Below are 25,892 nucleotides of genomic sequence, written 5' to 3'. Positions count from 1 at the left end.
CTCATTCTAGGATGGTGGGCCGAAAATTTTCTTACAGGGTATCTACTGGCGAAGCTCAAAAATGGGTAATCGATTGTTGATATGCCGTCATATGTAAGTCATCTATCCAAAAGATGGATGGCATGAAACCATGTACTGTCATACTCATTCCCATCCAATAACATCATGGTCTTTTTGTTTGAGCACCATATTTTGTTGAGGTATGTGTAGGCAGGAAGGCTATCTTTATTGGACGTGGATCTCAAGAAAATCAGAGATGTCTTTCTCCATAAACTTCACTCCGAATAGCTGTCGAAGATCATGGTTTTATGCAACAGTATTATTGAAAACTTGAAAACACTAACAAGTTTCAGGATCGTTGACTAGAGGAAAGAGCCAAGAGGAACTAGAATAATCATCAACGATCATAGATGATATGCAAAACCTTCAGGGGATGGGGAATGGACCTCACAGGCCAGCATGAATAAGTTCAAGGGGAAGGCAGTGCGATTCAAAATTATAAAAAATTGCAAATAATGCAGTTTTTTTTTAAGTACACGCAGAATACAAATGCACATCATTTTTTTATTGACGAAAAAACTTAGAAGGATTCATTTCATTCAAAGTCCTAAAACTAGTGTTCCCCAAGTGATGATGATGATACCACAGTTCTAGGGACCACTTTGTCTTTTCCAACTCCATATAAACCTTCTCACGAGCCTTCATAGCCTTGGGACAAATATAAGTCCTTACATAGAAGCTGCCCCTATTCTTTCCTGCGTAAAGAATCTGTCGTTTGCATTTTCTTGGCAACGAAGCTGTTAGCTGGAAACCTGATCTTGCAATCACTATCTTCTGCGAGTCTAGAAACAGAAAATGAACTTTTCTGAACTGAGCGAACATATATAGCATCCTCCAATGTGGACATATAAAAAGATCCATAGGCATCGCTCTTCATTAAATGGTGCTATACCTTGTGCGAGGTTCATGCCCAAATGATCTAAACCACGCTCAAATAAAATTGAAACCATGTAAGAGAAACTTGCACCAGAAAGATGCTGAATAACTGAGCATTCCACCCCAGCTATCACCTTCTTGTTACGAAAGGTAGGAGGAAATGAGACCAGGAGCAAGCAGACACAACAGCCAGTTTGACATGATTTGACTAGGTTGGAAAATTTGTTATTGCTCAAATGCATCAACCTGACTATCAAGCCACGAAATAGGGATACTTATACTAAAAATAGTTTATCTAGCTGGCCGGTGAAAGTCCAGTCATCAGTTTAATCCTTATGGGTACTTGACTGCAAACAATAGATGTGCAACACTTTAGTGGACAGGTGTCTTGTTCCTTAGCCCCATAAGCATGGGAAAAGGGGGAGGGACTTCGGCCTAGGATATCGATCAAGTTGATAAGTGCGATATTAACAAATACTAAATCTTCAATTACAATGTTTGCATTTACAAATGAGATAAGAATCAAACACTTACAATCACAGCTTGTTGGAGTCTAAAATGATGAATTTATTATGAAACGACGTGATGGAAGAGCATTAAACTCCAAGAAGAAATAGCAGCGTTGAATGTATTCTTGTCCTAAACCTGTTGTTCTTAATTGATGCAAACAGAACGCACCTCAACTAGGAAACACCATCCAATTATATTTTGACAACGACTACCATGAACCCCTCGCTGTTTTTGATATTTCTTTTCAGTAAATGCCTAAAGCCGACCAAGTGAAACTTATTGAAACGTAGAGATACATATGAAAAAAGCTGCATAATTTTATTTCTACACATACATATATGGGACCAGTCAATGTTTTCGAATAGCGAATAGTTGCTCGAGGGTAAAATTTAAGAGTTATACCAAAAAAACCATAAAATTGTTGCTAATGCCAATGTAGTGACTATTTTTTCTAGTGACAATCTTTTAGATGTTAACAATCCAGCAAGATCCGGCATCTTACAGAACTGAATTATCGCATGTATGTGTATAAATCTATGTGTGAAGTAATTGTTATTGCTTTTTCATTTCTCCACATTCCAATTTGGATCCACCATCCGACCGAACCGTTTAAAAAATTCAGATGCAAGGAAAAATAATATCCAATTAAAAAATCAGATTGGACTTAGATCATTTATGAAACGATATGAAATCAGATTTGAATTTAAATAAATATCCTATTGAATTTGGATGCAGATTGGGTTCAGATTTAGTTTTAAATAAATATCGTATATCCAGTGTCCATACATTTGAAAGTCAATTCTTAACATGCAGTAGCGCGGTTCAAATTCGGCTTAAAATCAGATTCGGATTCCTTGGTGAATTTTAAATTGGATTCAGATTGTGATTTCAGATCAGATCAAAATTATGTTTGATTTAAAAAGCTGGATTCAGTTTCAAACATGGATTTAAAAATTGGATTCGGTTAAATATGGTACATACTTTTGCTCATTCGCATTTGAATCCGAATTCGAATACATAAATATTGGAAACAGCCAATTAAATATGGTTAAGATTACATCCGATTTGAATCAATTCTGTTGTCATCATAACTTAAGGGGCAGGTACTGACACTGCTTATAGTTTTTGTTTCCGAGATCTTTCTTTTTGTCAACTATCTTAAAGGACAAACTTTCTAAAACAAAATATGCGAAAGAAAAGTAATCCAATATCCATGTTTCTGTAAAATTTCTTGAACTCATGTGTCCACAAGAGTGATCAGCTGTTCTCACGTCCTCAAACACAAAACTCTTAGATGATCGATTGGATATTCATTTGTCTTCATCATTTTCGCATATATTTTATGGCCCAAGAACGGCTTAATTATCCATGTACCATGTATCTGGCCTTGCTTTATTGGACTCTCACGGCGGCCGAATCTAAACTAAAAAAATTGTTCTTCTCTGACAGTCCAATCCCACATGAAACAATATGTTCTAGAAGCATCTAGAAGTCACATTATTCATGTCCATGGAAATATCTTAAAGAAATATGGCGTTTATTGTTTATTATTTGCAATGCAAGCTGGAAGATAGGCGCCTAGAAAGGTTTCAGGCTCAACACTAGTGAATGTAGTGCAATTTTACCAGCGTAGCTATTGGATGTGGCCTATGATAAACTTATAATTAATTAGCCTAAGTAAAAAATTATTGATCACGATCATAGATCTCATTTATTGAGTCATTATTAATTTGGCATCTTTAGTAATGCTAGGAACTTTAAGATAAACACGATGGAGGCGCATCTTAGGTGTTGTAGGTTCATTATCATGTGACTAATTTTTTTCCCTTTATTTCTTATTTTTTAAAACGATTAAGGAAGAAGAAGAAGGTGAGCCTCAGAGATTGGCATAGTGAACTTAACGGTGAAAACTTTCATACATTTATTTGTAAGAAATCAAACAGATATGCAACCAGGCCCACCGAACTGGATTTTAATGCAACCGGGTCCGATCCATTTGCATAGAATATTGATACACAAAAAATATACTGTTTATAGTGTCACTGAGGTCAAACAAGAAGCTCTTAGGACTTAGCACTGGTAGAACGTTGGATTAAGAAGTATATACATGATCTCTTCCCTACCATTAATAGTGAAGTAATGTGTGACAGAATCATTAAGTACTGCATGCAAGGTCGTTGAGTTAAGATATTGTTTCATGAACCTTATACAATTTTTGAGGCAGGTTCATAGGATCCTAGTTCTAGTGTTTTATGAATCCAGCTTAATTCCTGAGACAGGTTCATAGAGCGGTATGTTAACATTCAATAGGCAAATGAGCCTGCAGGGCCTTTGAGCTGCACTGTATTTTTATAAAGCAAAGTACTCGATACTCGGTTTAATTGCTTACTCCTTTTTTAAATATTTGTGGGGTTTGGAGTATGAGTTTTGTTAGACATCTGAACTAATCCAAATGAAATTATTCTTCCCATGTATGGTTTGGGTTATGTTACCTTTCTTATTTGAGTCTGGATGTAGTTTGGCGGTTGAAACACTCTGGGAGTGTTTTATAAATCTACCACAAAGATCGTTTGGCAGTTGAAACACTCTGTGAGTGTTTCATAAATCTACCTCAAAGATTGTTTGGCAGTTGGAATGCTCTGTGAGTTTTTCAAGAATCTACCTCAAAGATTGGAGCAAATTCATTTGAATATTAGAGTGTTTCAACTGTCAAACGACCCCCAGTCCAAATACAAGAACGTCCATGTTCGCCCATGAATGAGGTGGGCAGTGTTTTGACATTTAATTTTGGCATAGTGAATGTAAGAATAGTTTTAGGAAAGAACATCATGTGGTGGAGTTAATATCAAGATTAAGATTGATGGAGGTGGGAAAGGAGTACTGTAATACCTGAGGATAAAGATACAGGTAGCTGTGTCACAGAAGATAAAAGATAGATGGAGCAAATCTGTAACAGCTCTTACTTTCCTTACTCATTACAATATAACCATTATAAAGGACAATGACTAGAACTTTGTGCATCATCTTCCACCTTAATAAAACTTTCCAGTCCCTTCCTCCTGAGGATGTAGGTTCTGATTGAACCGAACCTCGTTACCTCCTTGTTCTGCATTTCTTTGTGTCATCGTTTATAGTTGGTCTCTCTGTGAAAGACAGGCGACACAGTGAGATATCCTCTCTCCCACAAGTGTTCCATGTTCAGCATCTCTAGGCATGTTTCTATACACAACACACAAGATATTGTAACCAGGAAAACTCACATCGAGTCACCTTTACTTGTCAAAGATCCTGTTTGATTACCCCAGTAATATTTTCTGTGTAAGAGTTGTCCTCCTTAGATTAACTGGTTTTGGGACCTGGTTTGTCTTTTTTGATGGCAAAGACAAAAACTATGTTATTTGCATGCAGACAATAGAGGATGAAAAATGAAGGCTATATTCATCCTCTTTTGAAAATGTCGTTCTGTTGAAATTGGATTTTTCACACACTCAAGTTGGATCATCACCCAAGCATGCCTTAAAAGCCATTTTATTTAAGGGTGCCACCTAAACGTGCCCTAAGACTTCTTTTACTGCTGCATAATAATTTATTTTGAAATTGATAAAGTAAAGGAAAAGATGCCTCACTGTCTCCATTTACTTCAAAGTACATTGTCATTAAACCCAGAGAGAGAGAGAGAGAGAGAGAGAGAGAGAGAGAGAGAGAGAGAGTTTTATAAGCAAAATATAATGGGTATTTAAAGAGAAGATTTGGGCATGAACCCTCTTTAGAGCTTCAGTAAAACCCTATGGTGTGCTTTTGAAGGGTAAGTTGGCTAGGTTTTCAACAACTTTGTGTTCCAAAATTGAACTGGTGCGGCTAGACTTGATTTAGAAGAGGACTACAAATTGAAAGATAGATGCCGGCCACCAGGCCAACTGAAAATGCTAGGGAAACAACTTTTTTCTTTCTTTGGAATGGTTCCAGGCAAGTCCTTTAGAGCATGTTTGGTAACAGTACCAAGTTATTCTTGTCTTACAAATCTACCCTAAAGATTAAGATAGATTCATGGACTATGGTAACATGGTGACCTATAAATCTACATTAATCTTTGAGACAGATTCACGAGATAGTTACAACATGTTATTGTTACGAAACAGACCCTTAAGACCCTACTAATACTGATGCTTGGCAAGAAAACGTCTTATTTGGCTTTGAGACAGCCCATCCACTCTGACTTTCGGCCGAGCCCAGTCACATAAAGTCAGGCAATGCCTAACTTTGGTTGGGCCTTGACTCCAAAATGCTTTGAGCAACTGGGCGCATGCTGATTAATTTGGAGGTAGGCATCACGTTAATAGCTGACCTGGACTGGAAAAAACAAGTCCAAGTTTTCATGAAATATTATGGCCAAGGGGACTGTGGCTGCATTTCCGGTTATCAAAAGCAACGCACCTACTCTACAAAAACCAACTTATCAAATCTGGATTCACACGATCATCCAAATTAATTACGTCGAAATTTTTGATGTAACTTACCCATTTTTCTTCTCCTTTTTTCTCCTCAATCTGTTAGATAGATTATTTTGACATTTGTCTTAATGAATGTCCTCTAGAAATAATATAAATAGTGTAACATATTGGGGTTGTTGGCAACAGTAACAGTACATTACTATTGCATGTATTTGCCTCAAAATTTAAGGTAGATTCATCGATACACACTGTTACTTCTGCCAAACAGCCCCATGCACTTTCATAACTATTGAGCTAACTATGAGCCCCGTACTCTTTCATAACTCTTGAGCTAATTGTGAGCTTCTTCTATAGCATCTACCAACCTTCTTCCAACATGGTGGCAGTTTTTAGACAATGACAAATGCCGAGACCTTCTTCCACGTTTGGGGCCCATTGCCCCCCTCATGCATCTTCATGCCCAACTGTTGAAGATCAATGTTGGCATATGGTGTTTCTTCTTCAACAAGAGTACTACTGTCAAAAGAAATTTGGCTGTTGGCTGAGTGACCCAAATGCATCATACCTAATTGATTGTTATGTGGTGGGGCAATGGAAATGATTTGGCCGCCAAGTTGCTGTCCTACATGAAAGCCAACCAAACAGCTTGTCTTAAAGTGAAATTGATTCATATTCTCCCCCCACTATTGTGCTTAGTGGAGCCACTGTCCTATGTCTGAAACCCCTTGAGGCCAACTCGCATGTCTGGTCCGCCATTATCTATTTAGAAAAAGGGGCATATTCTTTCCTTTATGTGTGAGAGACAAAGAGAGAGTTACTTTCAATTTGAACAAACATTTGTGTGAACCAGTTATTAGAGTGAATCGGTTTTAAAAAGGATAAAAAAAATCGGTCTGAGTTGATGATCTGAGAGCTAGAATGACTTAAAGTGGCCTTTGCTTGAAATTCAAGTTTTTTTTCCATCCCTACTTCTAAGCCTGGATCACATTATAGAAATCTTCAACTAAAGTTTCAGAAAAGGAAAAGAAAAGAAAAGATCGAGTTCAGTGTGTTACATCTCAATGATGAAACTCAAATAATTGCACTCAAAACAAAAAGATGTCATGAAAGAAAACAATTGAACTAGTTCCTTCCAAGTTCACTGCATTCATGCCTCAAATTCCATTCTCATGGGCACTATTTTCTTGAACCGTAAAAAGTAGGATCACGGCATTCAAGTTACCCCACCCAGGTCCGAACGCCACCCAAGGCCAGAAGGTAGGAGGAATGGAGGCGTCTTCGGGTCTTTTTTAGGAGGTGGGTTATTAACCTCGTGCTCAACCGAAGATCATCTTATTCATGAGTGGTCATCAGAAAAAGAATTTTTAGAGTAAACCAGTTCATGCCCATTCAGCCTGATTCAAATTCTGATATCACTAGTACTAGCAATAAAAAAGTACCAGTTCTAGAAGAAGTCTACTGGTGTCCTCTTCTTTTTAAAGTGCATATTGTTAAGAGGTGCTAATGCTACTACTGCTACTACTACTTCATGCCTTTGCCACCAACAACAACATCTTCTATTTTCTTGTCAGTATGACACCACTAGCTACAAGCAGTCAACTGAGAAAGGAACCAAATTAATTAGAATCCCCTGAAAGGGGGCAAGAGAAAAAGGAAAAAATACATCAATAATTGGTTCCTAAATAAAGAATTAGGGTTGTTGGTATGCCATCCCATCTATCACCAGCTGCACTTTGAGATGATGCAATAATAGAGAGAATGTTGAAACTCGAAGAAACTGACATGTTTGGCCGCTTCTCTCCATTTGCGTGAAATTTCCTTCTCCTCCAATTTGGATTGACTTCATGCACATCTCTCCCTTTTGTATCATCAGGGAACCAATTTTCTTATTCACCATAGGCAAGCCAAAGGAATGAATAGCCATAAATTGAACCCCCCAAAGAGAAAAGAAAATGAAAATGATCATGTTAAGATTTGAATCATTCAAAACCAATCCCCATCTAAGAACAGATATTTTTCACACTAAATCTTAATCTTAATAGAGAGTCTCAGTGGGACACTCAATATATTTAATCACATCCACCCAATACATTGCATCGGATAGCAGTGATTAGACATAGTTTCAGATGGCCAGAGGATTTCTATATATATATATATATATATATATATATATATATATATATATATATATATATATATATATACACACACACACACACGAATCTTTCTCTCCGCGAGTTGGCATCTATTACCCTTGTTTGTGACTATAAAGGGGCTTTCGGACCACAATTCTCTGGAAGCATGTATAAGTTGCAGGAAAGCAGCACTTCAACCTCCTTTCTAGCGACTAGCGGCATGTATCAGTTGCTGGAAAAGGAACTTTCAACCCCTTTCTGGCAGCATGTATGAGGTGCACTTTAAAGAGACCGTATGGCAATAGTAATAGATTATTAGTGTACCAAGAATCTCCACTAAAAACAATAGAATAGATTCATGAAATACTGCCTATTTTTTTTGTGGGAGCAAATTCATGGGATGGTAACAGTGTATTATAGATGTCAAACACCTTTAGCAATAAAAACAGTTTGTAACTATTCCATGAATGTGCCCAAAGATTACTTTAGTCGACATCTCCTAAACTCTCTCACTCCTCGTTCATATTTTACATGTGATTGCACAATCCCAAAACTAACCGTGAAATTAGGTTTTGTTAGAGGCTGTTTGGTTATGAAAATAGTTTGTAACTGTTCTATGAATATGCCCCAATCAGTTTGTAACTGTAGCATGCAGAACAACAATGTAAAGTGTAAACGCCCTCTGAGACATCAAGGAAATGATGACAGTAGGTGTGAGTGTGAACGAGTTGACATTCGGCAGTGTCTTCAAGGCTTGTCTGAGTTCCATTTCTCTCAAACCAGTGTAAACAAATACATGGTTTGGAGTAGTTTCGGTGGCTGTATACATTTTGTTTGCTTTAAACATATTCAGATATTGCATGAAAATGTTCTTGCTGATATAAAATTTCAGTTCTGCTCGATGTTGAGGAATTCAGCTACTTTGTTGCTTTTCACTGTTGATTGGGCATATGTTTGAGAAATCCAAATTAGGTATATAGTATGTTTCTTTGATGAACTCAAAAAATATATTCAGCATGCACCTAAACAAAAAGTATCTACAGAGATTTCTACCCTTTCTTATGTTTCAACACTAAACAGTGTATTGCACAATGGCAAATTTGCTGTGACCGTCAGAGAGAGAGAGAGAAAAGAGAGTTGGGGGTGAGGGACGGTTAACTTAGCCTTATAAGGGCACCCATAGTATTAAGATCAACACTACTCCTCAATACGATAAGGATAACACTTTTCAAGAATCGAATTGATAATAACATACCACCCAACCCGACCAATTGTGGTACCTAGAGAGAGAGAGAGAGAGAGAGAGAGAGAGAGAGAGAGAGAGAGAGAAGGGCGTTGTTTTGGCACTTTGGAATGGAATTGCTTGGTGGTTTGTTGGATGTCTATCCAAGAAAAATTGCTTATCAAACAATTGAAATTTTTTCTATAAATAGTTTATGGGCCATCAAACATAAGATGAAGTGAAATGGGTGGAAAACATTTCTCTTCCACTCCATTCTAGAAACTTTTTTCCTGAGTAAAAAATCCATAAACTTTTTCCAGAGGCATTAAACATCCTCTTATAGAAAAAAATTTGGAAAAAAGAAAAAAAAGAAAAATCATGTAGATCACATCAAGGGTACCCAACTTTCCAAAAATGAAAGCAATAAAATTAGTGATCATTTTCTACTCCAAAAGTTAACCATGAATTTCAGGTGAGCGAGAGGGTTATCTCACCGCCTAGGCGAGAGCCAAAGCCCCATCATTTCCCTTCCTCTTAGGGACAATTGCGATCATTTATGCGTGCTTCAACTTGCAGGTAAAACCCACCCTCTTTATGGTACAAAAGCATAACCCCCTACAGGTTTCAAACTGGAAACATGCTCTCAACATGCCCCAAGTTTGCTTGTTTGAGCTAATCATGAACTTAAATTTGTAAAAGTATACTAACAAATATAAACTGAACTTCTTTTTCTTAATGCTTGGACAGAAAGTCAGTGTTTGGAACACATGACTGCATATATGCCTCAAATTCAATTATGTGTCATCGAGTCTGCATAAGGAAAGGGGCCGTGTGACATCACGTTTCACGATATACAGGCCGATATGTATCGAATTTAACAAACATTAATGGCTGAAAACAACAATGTTTAGAAACTTTTTTTTGTGGTGAGCCCCTTGTGGTATTAATTTAACAATAATTTAAGATTAGTGATGTCTTAATGCCAACTACCTTATAATTTATTTTGACTTTTGGGGGCTGAAAACTCTTATTTTCTTGGGATGAGGTTATATTTATGTTTTTAAAAAGAAAATGTTTTCAAAATGAAGGGTTTTTTTTTTTAAAGGGAAAACAAACAAGTACCACAAAGTCATTTTCAAAAGCATAAAATCTTTATCTTGCATGAGGTTCTCACATGCCCTCTAGTCAGTTTTGAGGGGTGTAGTAAAGGTGGTTGGATTGGATATATTTTTTTGAACTGCAAATGATAAATATGTGACCTTCAACTTAATGGATGTCTTGCTCTTATTTTGTTCACTCCATGACGTCAAACATTTAGGATGCTTAAGAAGGAGCAAGGATGAGTAATTAATCATATCACCATCAACGTAGACATCCTTGTTGAGAACATCGATGCAATTTGATCGGCGGATTCTTGCCATCGACTGCACAACTAATTTAAAAAATCGTTTTTTTTTTACTTTGTCCTTGATTTATGGTCAATCAATACTTCAGTCTTAACTTATTGTGATTGGCAAATTGATCCTTTTGTTAATTTAACCATAGCTTTAAAACAAATTTAAACTTTTGTTACTTTATCCATGGTTAGTAGCTTTACGTAAACGGTTTACCCAGCAAAATAAGCTTATGATCTTTTAGTTCATTCTTTTCGTTGGCTTTAAGATTTCATTGAAAGTATTCAGATAAGTTCAACGTCAAGGACTAATTTCCATTGCTCTAGGGATGATGTAGTGCATGGATTTCTTAATATAAATAAAGCGGAGATGCATTTGTCAGTTACCTGTAAGTCAACAAAATTTTGAAATAACTCTTAATAAATGTCTCTCTCTCTCTCTACAATTATTTTACGGCAGTACTATACATACCACTATCGGTTATGGGCCCCAAGAATAGTGACGATGGTTGCTACTTCCATTACCTTGTTTATAGCAAACTAACACCTTAAAAGAAGGGAAGATTATCTTTTTTGGAATCACGTTTGACATCATTTGTTCACTACTTTCGTCTGTCAATTTGGAGTGATCCCAATGAATTTCCAAAGTTAAGAGTCCGAAAACATCGACAAAGAAACACAGATGAAATAAAGTTTTTCCTTATTCTTTTGTTCTATAATTTGTTTTCTCAAATAAATTCATAATATTTGAATCTACGATCGGTGCAGTAAATGAGTCACCATGAAGCACATCTCATACCATTAAATTCAAGGCTCCCCAAGTGGCTAAACCAGACAAATTGGCAGCCGAATTCACGGTTCGAAATACAGGTTCTTCTTACACAAGACAAAACAACTTTATTAAAGATTCGTTGAAGAATTCGTGCGATATCGAGATAACGGTGCTCTTATTAAAGGAGGGAGTGCCTGTTGAAAAGCCAAGGAAGAGAAAGAAACAAAAAGGAAATTCTGTGACTCAGGATTGAGTGTTTTTTCCCCTCCGATTTTCGAAAGAAAGAAACAGAAATGTACAGCTTCTCTTGACTCTGCAGAGCGGCAGATCCTTGGCTGCCTACCATTCTAGAGCAGCGGTAATGCATGGTCAATTCCTCTTGTCTAACTGAAAGCATTAGAAACAATTTGAAAAGATAAATAAATGAACGTTCTATATACATCGCATGCGGATGTCTGAATTCAAGTTGGCCTTTGTCTGTTTGCGATGGTGACTTCTCACTGCGGTTGGTTTTTCTGTGCCCTCTTTTTGACTTCACTGAGCTTTTCCTTTGTTGTTCTCCCGAAAGAAACAAAAGAAAAGAAGAAGAGAAAGGAAAATTTTCCTATACATTCACCAAAGAGAATAAAATGAGAAAAGGGAAAGGGAAGACGGAAAAAATGGGCAGAGAAGCAAATTACAGTCTGTCTATTGAGAACAAAAGTCAAAAAATTATCACGGGATGTCCTGTTTTAGGGCCTTCGAAGAGAGAAAACAACAAAAAGTAAGAGGATGCTGATATATAAAATGCTGCTGGCCGTCGGAAGGCTACAAAATTGATCGTGTGTAATGGTGAAACCAGTAAGTTGCTTAAAGCAACTGCTTTCCTTTGAGAAGGAATGACGCAAAAAGAAACAACTCCAATATCAATGATGCACATAAAGATAAAGAATCAACGCTTGAAACCACTCCAACGAGAATCATGCAGCTGAAGAAATAGGGAATCTTCTGTACCCAACTGTTTTTTCATACTTGGGCAGCAACTCAAATTGACGTCTCAAAATACCCACATATTTTCACCGTCATATAGAAATTAAAGCCCTGAAGTTTTGTTTCGTTTGGAAACAAGTGGTTTAAAGTTTGGGGTGTGCCGGTTGGCCGTCTATCTTTCTAGAGTGCACATTAATCACCTGGAGGTAGATCTGCCAGATACTGCCAACTGTAAACTATATTGTCGAGACATACATAGATCTCTCTCTCTCTCTCTCTCTCTCTCTCTCACACACACACACACACACACACACACACATATTTGACAACTTTGGCTCTCAAAGACCAGTTCCTTAGCCCACAATATTGTAGCGCCTGCCAAAAGTTCTTCGTGGGTGTCAAATGAGATGCCCGTTGCTTACAACATTCCTGAAACTAATGAAATCTACTTTGGTTGCTTTCTGTGCATAAGTTGTTTTTCTTAGTCAATGGAAAAGGCCCAACTTTATTAAGGCATATATCACAGGACATGTCAATATCACTCTTTCATGAAAACTGCAAATTCATATAAGCGAGAGAGATGCTTCTGTGAAAAGGAGCAGGATGCCTCAGGTAGACGCAGGCAAATGACTAATAAATCAGAGACCATACAAGGACGGACAGTCGGACACAGACGAAGGCCTGGCTAGTAGCTCATGAGTTCAAACGTCGTTCTAACCTTTTGCAAGGCAGAGTCCTTGCTTAGTTGGATGTTCCTGGGGTTATTTCCAGGAAAGAGGAGAAATTAGCATAAGACCAAAACAAAGGCACTGCAACAAGATTCTCACAGAGATTATATGAATATTAGCACGAGCTCTGTGTGACCACTAGGCAGTGATAAGTCTACCCTTTGGATCAGCATATCAACACAAAAGGGACAAAAAATGTAACTGAAAGAGGCGAGACCAGTAATAGCATATATAACTAACTAGAATGATGATCTTTAGCTTGAAATGGACTTTCTGCAAGCGGTGTTTCTACCATGAAAAGAACCCCTTTTCAATTAGATTTCACGCTATACGAGCTCCATGAATTTGACATAATACGATGAAACACGTTGTTGAATATTAGAAAGGTAAGATCATAGAGCTTCACAAAGCTATTCATATTGAGCTTGTACATTTTCCCGATCGAGATATGCTGCCACCACGAAAGAATTCTCACGTCTTTCTTACTAAAATTGAATAATAGCCCTCCAGCTATCTATCTCCTTGTTGAAAAGGTTCCACGGCTCCAAAATTCCCCACAAATCTCTCCGATACATCGTTTGCATGCTTGAACAATACATATTATGTACAAAAAAGGTCAAGCATCACCCATTGTGAACCAGAAAGCACGACCCTCGACCTGATCCAACTGGCGTCTGATAAAGCGTTACGCATGAGCAGATTGAGACAATAACCTTGAGTGGTTGTGTTCACCCTCATAGGTGACGATCAGCATTGATGGGTCTTCCAAGCATCTCTCCACATGCTTTCTTGCAGGGCAGCCCCTCATGCTGCTACACTTGTAATAGCCCCTGCAAAGACAGAACGAAATTATCTAAACCTGCAAAAGAAAGGGTCCCGTAAAAGAAACTTTGAGCATCTTAGGACTAAGAATGACAGATATTAAGTTCATGCTAAAAGGCACTAGTTACTTTAGTGTCAAGCTAATCTGTTGATTCTAACTCTGCCAACAATCTAATGTATTGATTACGAATCGTTTGAGGCAGTCCTAACTGTATACGTGATCAATGACACTCCACAATGGGTAAATTTTTTGATGAAGCCCATAGAGAAGTATCCAGGACTGAGGTGCTCAACTCTGTGATCGGTGCGGTATGGAAGCTATAAGATCCGAGTCATATCAGTACATAAATACGCATCAGAATGAAATAGAACCATCCCCCAATAAAGGCACAGGAGGTATTCATCTATCTCAGCATCAGTAAAGGCTGACCATGCTGCCAAAATCATGAAACGCAACTAAAAGACCTGGCTACTACCAACCAGCTAAAATTTAAGACGAATTACTATCTGTTTGCGAAATTATCTACATAGAATGATTAAAAAATTAGTCAACATTAACAAACTCTTTGCAGAAAAACAATGAAGCCCACCTATTAAGGGTTCGTCATGAAAATTTGAATCAAGATCCAAAACAAGTGTTCATTTTTCTACTTGCTTCTTTTTATCCTTAAATGACAAATCCTAATCGACCATTGAATAACAGAAAAGGCTGACGAAAGAAATAATACGACATACTAACGAGGACATCTACAGTCACTGACGTTGACCGCGTCAAAATAGAAGAGGGAGGCAAAAACTCAAACATCACTCCGATAACAAAAGCAGAACAAGGAAGCAAGACATACCTTGGATGAGGGGAACCTTTGATTGGCTTCTGGCCGTATTTCCTCCATGAATACTCATCAGGAGGGATATCAGCAAGTTTGTTGCTTATAGCAGGAACCTTGATGGATCTCTTAACCCTCAGCTTCCTGCATGCAAAGCAAATAATTACATGATCAACCATCGACAAAAACCAAAGCCACCAAACAGAAGCCAATATTAAGCAACCGCCAACAATTCTAACCTCCTCTTTGAGCAGTGACACCTTCCACTAGCACCACATTTGCCACTGCCAGCACCATCTTCTCCCTTGCCAGAGCACTTCCTCTTCTGCTGGTGGCTGACCCGATCCTGCGACGATGCTGCGCCGATGAGGCAAAAACCCTTGCCATCCATATTAGCAACACTGCCATCCATGCTGAGGGATGACATGAAGGACCTGGTTGATGACATAGTCGGCGTGCAGCTAGAGTTGTCAAACTTCAGGTTTATGCTGCTGTTGCTCCTTCTGTACATGAGATCAGCCTGGAGCTTCATCTGCTGAAGAAACTGTAGGTGAGGATTTGGTGCCTGTGGGTGGGGAAGGAACTGTGCAGGCTCAGAGTAGACCCTGGGCGCAGCTGCATCCATGCTGAGCTTGGGATTCTCCATGCATATCCTCTGCCTGGAAGGGGACTGGGTAGTGCCCCTCCTGAACCTTGCATGGCCCATCTTGTGGTTGAGGAGGGAGACCACTTTCCTGAACTTCATGAGGGCCTCACCAGTCAGACCCATCACACCCTTCCACTCCAGCGACTCTTGGGGTTGGGCCAACACGGCTATCAATCTATGGCAGCACTCCACTGCTGCCCTGTTTGCTTCCTCCACCTCTTCCATCCCTCTCCCCACAATAAGGACAGACCAGATACGGCTTTACCCAAGAGCCCAAATCTTCAAAGCGCTATTCCCCAACACACAGACCAGCAACAACCATGGCGACACCTCCCCACAAGCCCTATTTGCACATGAACCAGAAACTCACCATCCTCCTCATAGACGAAGACGAAAGCAAAGCGATTCCATATCCAGAGACGGCTACTACAGCAAAGCCCAAAAGACCACTAGGGTTCAACAACAGAAAAACCGTCCAATGTCTCCTAGAATCTGGAAAATGGGTGTGGCTCAAATACGAAGATGGAACAAAGCAGCCATGAAATCAACGTCTATACCATTAGGAATCTATCCATTTTACACCAACCACCAAAGCAGAAGGGCCATAAAAAAAAGAAACAGAAAGGAAGAGAGGAGCAATAAATAAAAGAAAGACAAGGAAGAAGGATTTCCCTGATGGGTTTCCTAGATATGCAAGAGAAAAGATTTAGTGGGTACCTCCCAAAACCACAACCAACATAGCATAACAAAAAGAAAAACCCAAGATTCGTGAGGCCAATTCCTAGTCCCTTAAAGCCTAAAGGTTTCGATGATTAAAGGCATGATATATTAATGGCGGAACCCTAGGACCCCATGAAACGAGAACAAAGCAGAGAGAGAGAGAGAGAGAGAGAGAGAGAGGGGGAGGGAGCGAGAGTCTGACACTTTCAGAAGCCGAATTGTTCATAAACGAAACGAAAACAAAAAAAAATACTCCCAAATACAACGAAACAATGATATAAGGTTCCACACCTACCCTTTGACGAAATTCACACAGGAGGACTCGGATTGTCCGCAGCGCTGTCGACCCCACGCCAGAGAAAGAGAGGGGAGGGAGAGAGAATAATGAACGAGAATTTTACATTAAAAAACCACGAGAAAATCGAAAGGAGGAAGGTGGCAGAGCCACGCTGTCCTGGCAAAGACGTCGCGCGTTCGAATCCCGTAAAAGCGCCCCTTCTCCGTCTTCTCTGTTTCAGCAAAAAGCAACGTATTCCAGCAAAAGAAGAAAAATCAAAACCAGAAAAATAGAAAAGGAGAAAAGGGAAAAGAGCTCTCTGCTAGAGAGAGAATATCTAGAGAGAGAGGGAGAGAGGGAGGGAAACCGGTAGCCGTTCCGGCGTGGTCCCCACCCCCCCAAGGCTTGAGGACGACCCTCCCGTCACGCTCGCTGCGGACGTGGAGCTAACCTTCTGGCAAATACCCCGACAGGTCCACCAATCGCCTTCCGACACGCGTACCACGAGTGGGAGCTATGGGGTACGTGGCAGCAGGCCATCGAGGTTGTTGACCAGCTGGCAGCTGTCCCCGTGGGCCCCACCGGCCCGTTGAGGCTGTGGACTTAGTGGCCACGCGGGTCCCATTCCGGTCAGACATCGTTGACTTGCGCGTGGGACCCCGTCTCTCTCTCTCTCTCTCTCTCTTGATAGTTGAATTACCTAATTACCCTCAAGGACTTATCCTCCCCCCCTCTGGTTACCGTCGTGGTCCTTGGATTTTAGTTCGAACTATTTCGGACCCGGTTCATGACTTTAGTGGATGACGTAATATTTCGGGTCCGATCGGATTAAGTGAATGAGTCAGCCATTCAGTTACGATTGTTTATTTGAAGCAGATGGAGAGAAAAGAAAAAAATATGAACTTAGATTAGATGAAAATACTTATTAATTTTTCATCTTTGTTTTTCTTTTAGTCTTCCATTATGTTGGATGGAGAGCAAAGAAAAAATACGAACTTAGATTAGATTAAATGATGAAAATACTTATTAATTTTTTATCTTTGTTTTTCTTTTTTAGTTTTTTCATTATGTTGGATCGAACGATTATGGTTAGATGACTGAATTATTCTAAAAACCAAGAATCACCGTTAGAACCATATCTAACAAATATTATTTGGATCGACTAGGAACCGGATGAGAAATGGATCAGGGAGATAACTTATGAAATCTGCTTTTATTGGGAGCTGTGCGATCTGGATCCGATTTTAATGCAACTAAAATTTACATCCTCCAGCTGCACCTTTTATTGTATTTGACCATCATGTGGTAAGTTAGATTAGAACGTAAATGATGTTTGATCTTCATATTCTAAACTATGAATGAAGAAAAGTATATGTTATATTTGGAGACGATTTTTGAAACTGGTCCTTTATTTTCATATTCGAGTCTGAATCCAATTTTTAGATCCACAATCAAATAGGAACTACACTGATATGAAATTATATGTTGGATACTTATTTAAAGCTGAACATAAATTTGTATCTGAATCCGATTAAATATTTAATTAAAACTGAGTTGGAATCCATATTTGATGACAAAATATCATTTTTAAATTCAAATTTGATGTGATTTCTTATTTGGGTATTAAATGTTTTCTATATCATATTCTTTTCAAATGGTTTAGTAGAACAACGAATTGGAATAAGATCATTGATAGCATCAAGGAGCATAGATAACTAGTGAGTAGGGGTGAACAACGAGTCGAGCTCTAGTACATGAGTCGACTCATTCAAATAATCGAGTTGAATTTGAGGTCAACACGTAACTGCTGAGTCGAGCTCGAACCATAATAGAGTTTGTCGAGCCTTAATCAAGACAATATATTCAAAAGAGTTTGTCGAACCTTAATCGAGTCGAGCTCGAGCTTTGAGCTGACTGAACTCGGACTCGACTCGGCTCGTGTTCACCCCTACTAATGAAGGTGGAAGACACGTAGACGCTCGTCTCTACTTTTCAGTGGGTGCTATTCTCCTCCATCAAATTAAAAAGAGTTTGCTGCCAACCATAGGACCCCGAAGACGGGGAAATAAAGAGTCTTCCATCTCTTTTGGTAGATTATTAATCTTTCTGCTTATATCATCAACCAAACTGATATGGTACCGATATCATTTTCTACAACATTCCCTCCTTGGTATTAAAAGGAACAAGGTGACGCATCAACGTGGATCCCAACTTGCGTATCGTCATCGTTTATTCGTTTAAGTTTGACTGACGTTACTTGTTCTTGTAAATGAGCTAAGCAGGGACGCAATTCCGCAAATGTACATCAACAGATCAACTCCATCATCTTAATTGTGCATATTAAACTCTAATGCTCTCACAGATTTCCTTTTTCAACAACGACTGGTGCATTTTTAATTGAAAAAGAAGAGAAACCAGACCTTCAATAGTAGTTGGGAGCAAATTTTCTAGATTTCGTTTTAGTTGTCTATCAGCGTTTGTAGCATGTAGATAGACGCCTAATAGATATTGAGCAAGTTTTATTTATTTTATTTGATTAGATACGTAATAGCTATGATATATATATATATATATATATATATATATATATATATATATATATATATATATATATATATATATATATATAGATAGAGAGAGAGAGAGAGAGAGAGAGAGAGAGAAAAACTCAGCCGCTGAGAAAGCCCCAGGCACAACAACAACTCCCAAGTCCTCACCCTCAGACCCTTACGGAGCACAATGCAATGTCTATGGGAATTGAACATGAAATACGCTGTCTGCGTACTATAGTTTAATCAGCAAACCCTCATACTGGGAACGATCTAAGTTGCGGATAATAAGGATATCACAGTGGATATTAAGTTAAAAATACATAAGTCAGATCCTGTTTTCAAAAGACCAAAGTGAGTCAAAGGTAGGCCTGAGCATCGGGCCGGCCCGGTGTCTGAAACCAGAGCCTGGGCTCGATGCCCGAAACTGAGCCCAGACCTGGTTAAAATAGTTTTTTTTAATCTAAAATAAAATTTATTGAATATAAAATATATTGTTAATAATAAAATATATATTATTAGTACAATAAAAATAATATTTAAAATTTATTGGGTTGAATCGGGCCTCGTCTAGCTGACCCTATCAAGCCGACTTGGACCAGTTTTTCGGGGCCAAGCTCGGGCCTGATCGGGCCGGCCGGGTACCGTACATGTATTGGATAAACCTTTAGCATTGCACATCAAAACCAAATCTGGTTATTCGGAATCAACAGGATACGCCATCCACCTTTTATTAATAAAAAAAATATATTATACTTAAAGAATAACTTAGTCGGGCTTTACATACGATAGTTGAAGCATAGCTACAACATGAAAAAAGTTCATTCGTTTATCTTTTACATGCGCAATTTCTACAATCTTTGAAGAGGTATAAAAACATTACATGAAAAAAAGAAAAAAAATTGTAAAAGGATAGCTAAGATTGGCCTAAATAATAATCTACTACTCACCTCTTAAAAGAGAAATCATCAAAAGATTCGCCTGCCGATAAAAAATAATAATTTTTTTGTATGAAAAGTTTAAGGTATAGTCGCCTAGTTGAGGAAAGATACACTTGTTTGTATTGTTTGTAAGAGGGATACTTTATCATTATATATATATATATATATATATATATATATATATATATATATATATATATATATATATATATAAACATTTTTCATGATGAGGGGTTTTTAGGAATTCAACTCAAAAGCTAGCATCCTTTGTTAATTTCTAAAAATTAATCAACAATTCACTATATGTCTAAACTTTAAGCCGTCTTTTTCTAATTTGTAAGAAAACTTGAACCCCCAAATAAAATCCCAAAACTATAGTCCTGAGGCAATCGAACTTGGACATGGTTTTGACGTTCCGTGACAGTAATTGTCATTCTCATATCATGTCCGCTCATATTCTCCAACCATCAAAATAATAAAGAGATGATTTAATTTCCAAAGAATTTGAATGATTTTATTATTCTGAATAATTACTTTCTAATGGAAAAAAAAAAGAAAATGTTCCAATATATATGTTCGAATGCATACGGGCTGATACTGCGTATCGGGTAAACCATAACGATACTGAGACAAGAAAGAACTGATCCGAATTCAGGTGCCTCGGTAGCGCTTCCCATCAAATTCTAGAGGGCATAATAGTCATTTCGAAAAGGAAACACACACACTATCCACGGGGCCCTCCAATTTTGAAATATTTATTGATAAGCCCCACAGTCTCCAGGAAATAAATATAAAAAGTTGACCCAAGTGAGGAGCCTATTTCTTTCACTCAACAAGATTTCAGTGGGGAGGGCATAATTGTAAAATAACTTGGAGGGTCCGTCAATCGGCGTCAAAACTGATGACGCCCTTTGTTCTTTGTTCTTTTTTATTCTTTTATCCACTGACGCGTGTTTGTCTCTGAAAAAAAAACAAGTATTACAATAGAGGTTACCTTTTTTTTCTTTAATAGAAAAAACGGGTTGGGAGATCACCCTATTCCATTAATGAACAAATGAAAAAATAAAAGAAAAATAAAAAGAATAGAGAACGAGCCACCAGCACAAACAATCAGTTCAAATGGACCATTTTGACCATGACTGCTAAATAGCAGTTTCCTTTCTAATATGAATATGAGTAAGGTCGTCAGTCTTTTTTGTTTGAGATAACCCCTTCGGGTGAGTGAGAGGATCATCCCACCACCGCTTGAAGCGAGACCCGAAGGCTCCTCCATTACTCATGCTTTTGGGGTCTTGAGCTACGTCGGTGTCAATGATAGAACGGCACACCCTTTAACTTGGACGTCGTATCCTACCACTCTAAGACATAAGAACATAACACTCATAGGAATCAAACTAGAGACCTGCCTTATACAGGCCCCTATCCCGACCATATATGCTATGCCCATTGAGGACACCACTATTATTTCCATCCCTTAGCCTGAGCCATCGCATACGGGACCTCTGCTTCCAGAAAACTACTTCTTCTTCTTCTTCTTCAAGAGCCTTATGAAGATCAGACCTGATTTTTTCTTCTTTCTCATACCACTTACCATCACTTTATGAATACTAAGATGAAGATCATATAGTGCTTTTGGCAAATGGTCAACTTTCAAATTTACCTTTTCCAAGGCATTCTTACTCCAACATCGAAGACCATTTCTCACCCTATTCAGCTTTGTAGATACCTCCATCAATTGATTCTTTTAGATAAAGGTATTGAAAGCCATGCAGGCCTCCAAGCTCTGCCTAAAGGCTTTCAGACAGCATTGAAGTCTCTCATGATCAGCCTTGGCGTCTGCCTGCTGGCTAATGTAGCCCCTAATGAGCCAACGGGTGGAGTTAGAAATTTTTCATGAGGAAGGCCGAATTAAAGTTTTTAAATTTTGACTAGAGCTCAAATATCAATTTTCAAAATTTTTATATAAAACAAGTGAAATTTTCTAAAATTTACAAATAAATGTTTTAAGGGGATAGGGTCCAAGCAAGCGCTACCTTGGCTTCGCCCATGACTGAGCCCAACCCAGTAAAAGGAGCTTACTTTGTTAAGCCCATAAGTCAGTCGAGACACCCTATGGTAACAAGGCCATAATAGAAATTTAAGATTGCATCCCTTTCTTAGGTAAGGTCTTTGTGAAGTGTATGCCTCATAGAACGCACCCTTTGAAACCTGAATTGTGTTGAAACTTGAGTGAAATTGACTCCAGTTATATGGGGTAGCCTTATGAGATTCGTGTTATTGCCCTATGGTCAATTGAAAATTTATTAACCATATATTTCATGTCTTATAAAAAAAAGTTTCGGACTCTACCCCATGCTTTGAGTATGCAAGTAACCTAAGAATAACTTATAAGCCTCTTCTATTAAGAAAACAATATGATAAACTACTATCTTAAACAAAACTGGCAGAAACGATGGATTTGTCTTAAAGGTTTCAAAGATGGGATGGAATGTTTGAAAATTGGTCACTATCTAAATATGCATCTTGGTTAAAGAAACATACGCCTGTTAATATATAAATGTTCAACTTGCTTAGGAAGGCATAAGCTTGTCTGCTCATTTTCAACGTCAAGGAAGGTGCTTTCATTAGAGGAGAAGGAATTCTCGCTTAGTGAAAAGGAGATTCCCCAAAAGCATGGCAAGTGCACACAAAAGAGAGAATTCTCATGGTCCCAAATGCTTTCAAATTTCAAGGTTTTGGAAGACATCACATCTATACTTTGCATTTTTTTATGCCTTTACGGCCTATTGACATATCAATCTCTACTCATATGATTGAAGATTTCACAAACGGCCGCAAGGGGTGACTGACTAGATGCGGTACCTAATTTGAAGGATGCACTATTGTTACCGCTGATCGTAATGTATTTCAGGACTCTAGAGTCGAGGAGAATGAGGCCTCGGGCCTCTTTTCTAGGCAGTGGGTTGTTAACCTCTCACACACTCGAAAGAACTCGCCGCTCACCCAACCAATTTGGATTGATTCTTTGAAAATTTTTCTTGTTCACTCTTCTCTCAAATTATTATGCAATAAAACTACACCCTGCTTGGAAGATCACTTGAGAGGGCAACTTAAACCCCTAGGCGAGTAGGGGAGTACTCTCTACTTGTATTCTTTTCATCTTTTGGTTAGAAGAAGGTTTGACGCTTATTGGAATTGAGCCCATCCTATCGGTTGATGAACACATATATATTTCTTTCTTTTCTTTTTCAAAGAAATATGTAAATATGTATACATGTATACTAGTTTGCCACATGTTGGCTTGTGTGGACAGTTGCCCACACCATCCCACAATTTTTTTTTTTAATTTACGTATGAGTGATCTTCAATCATTTGCTTATTTTTATATTGATGTACCAAATTAATTAATTTTTTTTGTCTCTCAATCATTTTATTATGTAATTAAAGGGTCTAAGATTTTTTAAATTATTGTCTGATCTCCATTGAAGTGTCTAGCTACCCGCCATTGTTGGAAACATAGAGAAAAAGATAACTAGATGAAATAGGCTACACTATGTGGTAAAAGATAACTAAAGAAAACTGCTAACTAAGATCACCAAATATATTATGACATTTTGCAATAAAAGTAACTAAAAAGTGTTAAACATGAAAATACTTTGAGGTTGGGAAGGGAAGAAATGTAAGCACGTGGCTTAAAGCTATAAAAAACGAAATAAAGATATGAATAATGTTAGATGAAAGTATCAATCAAACATTTTTTATTTCTAAAGATGACAACTTTCTTCAATTTGGGTTAGCTAATAAAAAGGGATACTTGATGAATATCTTATGAATTTACTTTAAACATTGAGGAGGTTCATACAACAATAGTTCTAGTATTTCATAAATTTGCTTCAGGTTTTGAGGCATATTCATGAAACACTTCCAAAGTATGCCTACTATAAACTGACTCCTTAACTTTTTGGAATGTAATATTTACGGAATCTCCATGAAGAGTATTAGTATCTGTTTTTTATCTCGAATGCCTCGTCATCAAATTTATTAAGCTGATCACGTAGCAAGGTGGAACTTGGAAACTACACTTGATGATAATTGATTTTTTTGTCAATTTAATTAGTTCAATTTGAAATCATCTTTTAAATGATTGCCTGCTTGTTAAAAGTTAACTTCAAGGCAGGGGTAGAGGGAAAGGGGTGCTGGAAGGGGCCTTGACCCCCCTTAGATTTTAAAAACTTTAAAAATTTATATGTAAATCTAAAATTTTTTAGTTTAATATATATATAAAATTTGAAAATTTCTATTTCGGTCCCTGTTAAAAATTTGAAGCTATAGTTTGCCCCGTACAACAAAAAATTTCTGACTCCGCCCCTTTCCCCACAGCCTTTCTCCAAAAATACTTCTAGAATAATAACCTTGCCGATGTGTGCTAAGAACATGTTTGTTAAGAATGCAATATTTTTCTCATCAACCTATCCCTAAGGGAGGTGGACATATGAAGGTATTTACAATACCCATTCACCTTTTCATTTGAAATATTTTATATTTCAGTTTCCATTATAAGGAATCAATTTTGGCACAACAAGCAAACATGATACCAAAGAATTAGCAAAACAATGCCTTTTCCGTTCCTTCTTGGGCGCTACTTCTTGTGCCTTATGGAACTAGAATGCGGCATCAAATTGAAGGTACATCGACTTCATCCCAGGCACCAACACAACTCTGGACCCAGAAGACATAAGAAAATATGGTTGGTTCTCGGCCCTCTTATTTTAGCAACAAAATGGACCAAGGAATGGTTCAATCCCATGATCTTTAGTCGTGGTGGGTCAGATAGAGGGTAGTCAGATTCTCAGCCCGAGATAAGTCAGCCTAAATTTGCACTGACCTGACCTGACTAGTGAACTGACTGGTCCAGACAGCTGCTAAGTCCATGGCTGGCCTGATCAAGCCTCCAGCCTACTCATGGTTTTCACTTTCATGTTTGTTAGACTAAATCAACCTTGAAGCTTGATTAGCTGTCCAAATGGATGAGTTCTAGTCCGGCTAAGGGAGCATGTTTGATTTCGTTTCCAGGGACATTGGAGACCAAAACATCCTGTTCCAGTTTTTCCTACATGACGTGAGTACTGTAAGAGTAAAGAAAAACAATGAAAGTCCAGCACGAGAACTTAAAGATAGAGAGTGAGGAAGAGAGAAGACAAAATTATAGAGGTTCGGTGCAGGCACCTACTTCCTCTCTCTCACTCATATCATTCTCAAGTGATATGAGATGAGGTTCCACTATATTTTATATCTTTACAATGTTCAATGGTAATATCTTTAATTTTCACATTTTTGGAACACAAGGTTGAAGAGTGAAGGTCGGACTTTCCTTGAGTTCTTCCTTGATCCCAATTCTTTCTTCCTTGGGTTGAATGGTTGCCGTATTGCCAGATGGTCTTGCCTTAACATCCCCCCTCAAATCCAAACAAAGTGAAGATCCAATTCTACATGTTTGTACCGACATTGTCACACCATAAGATAGGAATTGATTTGATGTGAACCCAAGTTGTTTAAGCAAATACTGGATCCATACCAATTCTGCTGTAGTGTTTGCAAGGGAGCGATACTCAGCCTCAGAGCTAGATCTTGCAATGGTATTTTGTTCCTTGGAGCTCCATGATAGGAGATTGGGTAACATACCCACCTGTAGATTTTCGGTCATCTGTCTGAGTATGCGACAAAGGAGATTAAGAAAGCCATATTGAATGGTTCCTTTCACATAGCGAAGAATTATTTTAACAGCTGCCCAAGTGGGCTTGTGCATAAATTGACAAACCTTATTGACAGCATACGCGAGGTCCGGTCAAGTCAACATTGAATATTGAAGAGCCCTGATGATTTAACGATATTTTTGTAATAATATTACCATCCACCTACACTGGAATAAATGTGTGTGTCGTTTTTCTTAAAAAAAAATAATGAGTGATGTGGCAGTCTTGGAAACAATAAATC

The 25,892-nt window shown here is 38.1% G+C and overlaps 1 protein-coding gene across 1 annotated transcript; it reads right to left on the bottom strand.

The window, feature by feature from the left end:
• Positions 1-13,401: 13,401 nt before the first annotated feature.
• Positions 13,402-16,649, bottom strand: LOC116256484 (probable WRKY transcription factor 21). The gene is made up of 4 exons (XM_050078408.1): positions 16,427-16,649; positions 15,005-15,754; positions 14,784-14,909; positions 13,402-13,946 (listed from the first exon to the last, which is right to left on the bottom strand). Exons 2-4 carry the CDS (start codon positions 15,634-15,636, stop codon positions 13,802-13,804), a joined length of 903 nt encoding a protein of 300 aa, XP_049934365.1. The 5' UTR covers positions 15,637-15,754; positions 16,427-16,649; the 3' UTR covers positions 13,402-13,801.
• Between the last annotated feature and the right edge of the window lie 9,243 nt (positions 16,650-25,892).

The sequence above is a fragment of the Nymphaea colorata genome, chromosome 6 (assembly GCF_008831285.2).
Source record: "Nymphaea colorata isolate Beijing-Zhang1983 chromosome 6, ASM883128v2, whole genome shotgun sequence".
Classification (NCBI taxonomy): Eukaryota; Viridiplantae; Streptophyta; class Magnoliopsida; order Nymphaeales; family Nymphaeaceae; genus Nymphaea; species Nymphaea colorata.
Note: the sequence above shows the minus strand (reverse complement) of the source record. Positions and strands in the feature narration are given on the sequence as shown.

Bases quoted from the DNA above. Each gene is read 5' to 3' on its own strand.
- LOC116256484 (XM_050078408.1), bottom strand. From the start codon at position 15,636: ATGGAAGAGGTGGAGGAAGCAAACAGGGCAGCAGTGGAGTGCTGCCAT. The intron at 14,910-15,004 runs GTTAGAATTGTT...CTTTGCATGCAG, and splicing joins TGTCACTGCTCAAAGAGGAG to GAAGCTGAGGGTTAAGAGAT. The intron at 13,947-14,783 runs GTATGTCTTGCT...CTGTCTTTGCAG, and splicing joins AAAGGTTCCCCTCATCCAAG to GGGCTATTACAAGTGTAGCA.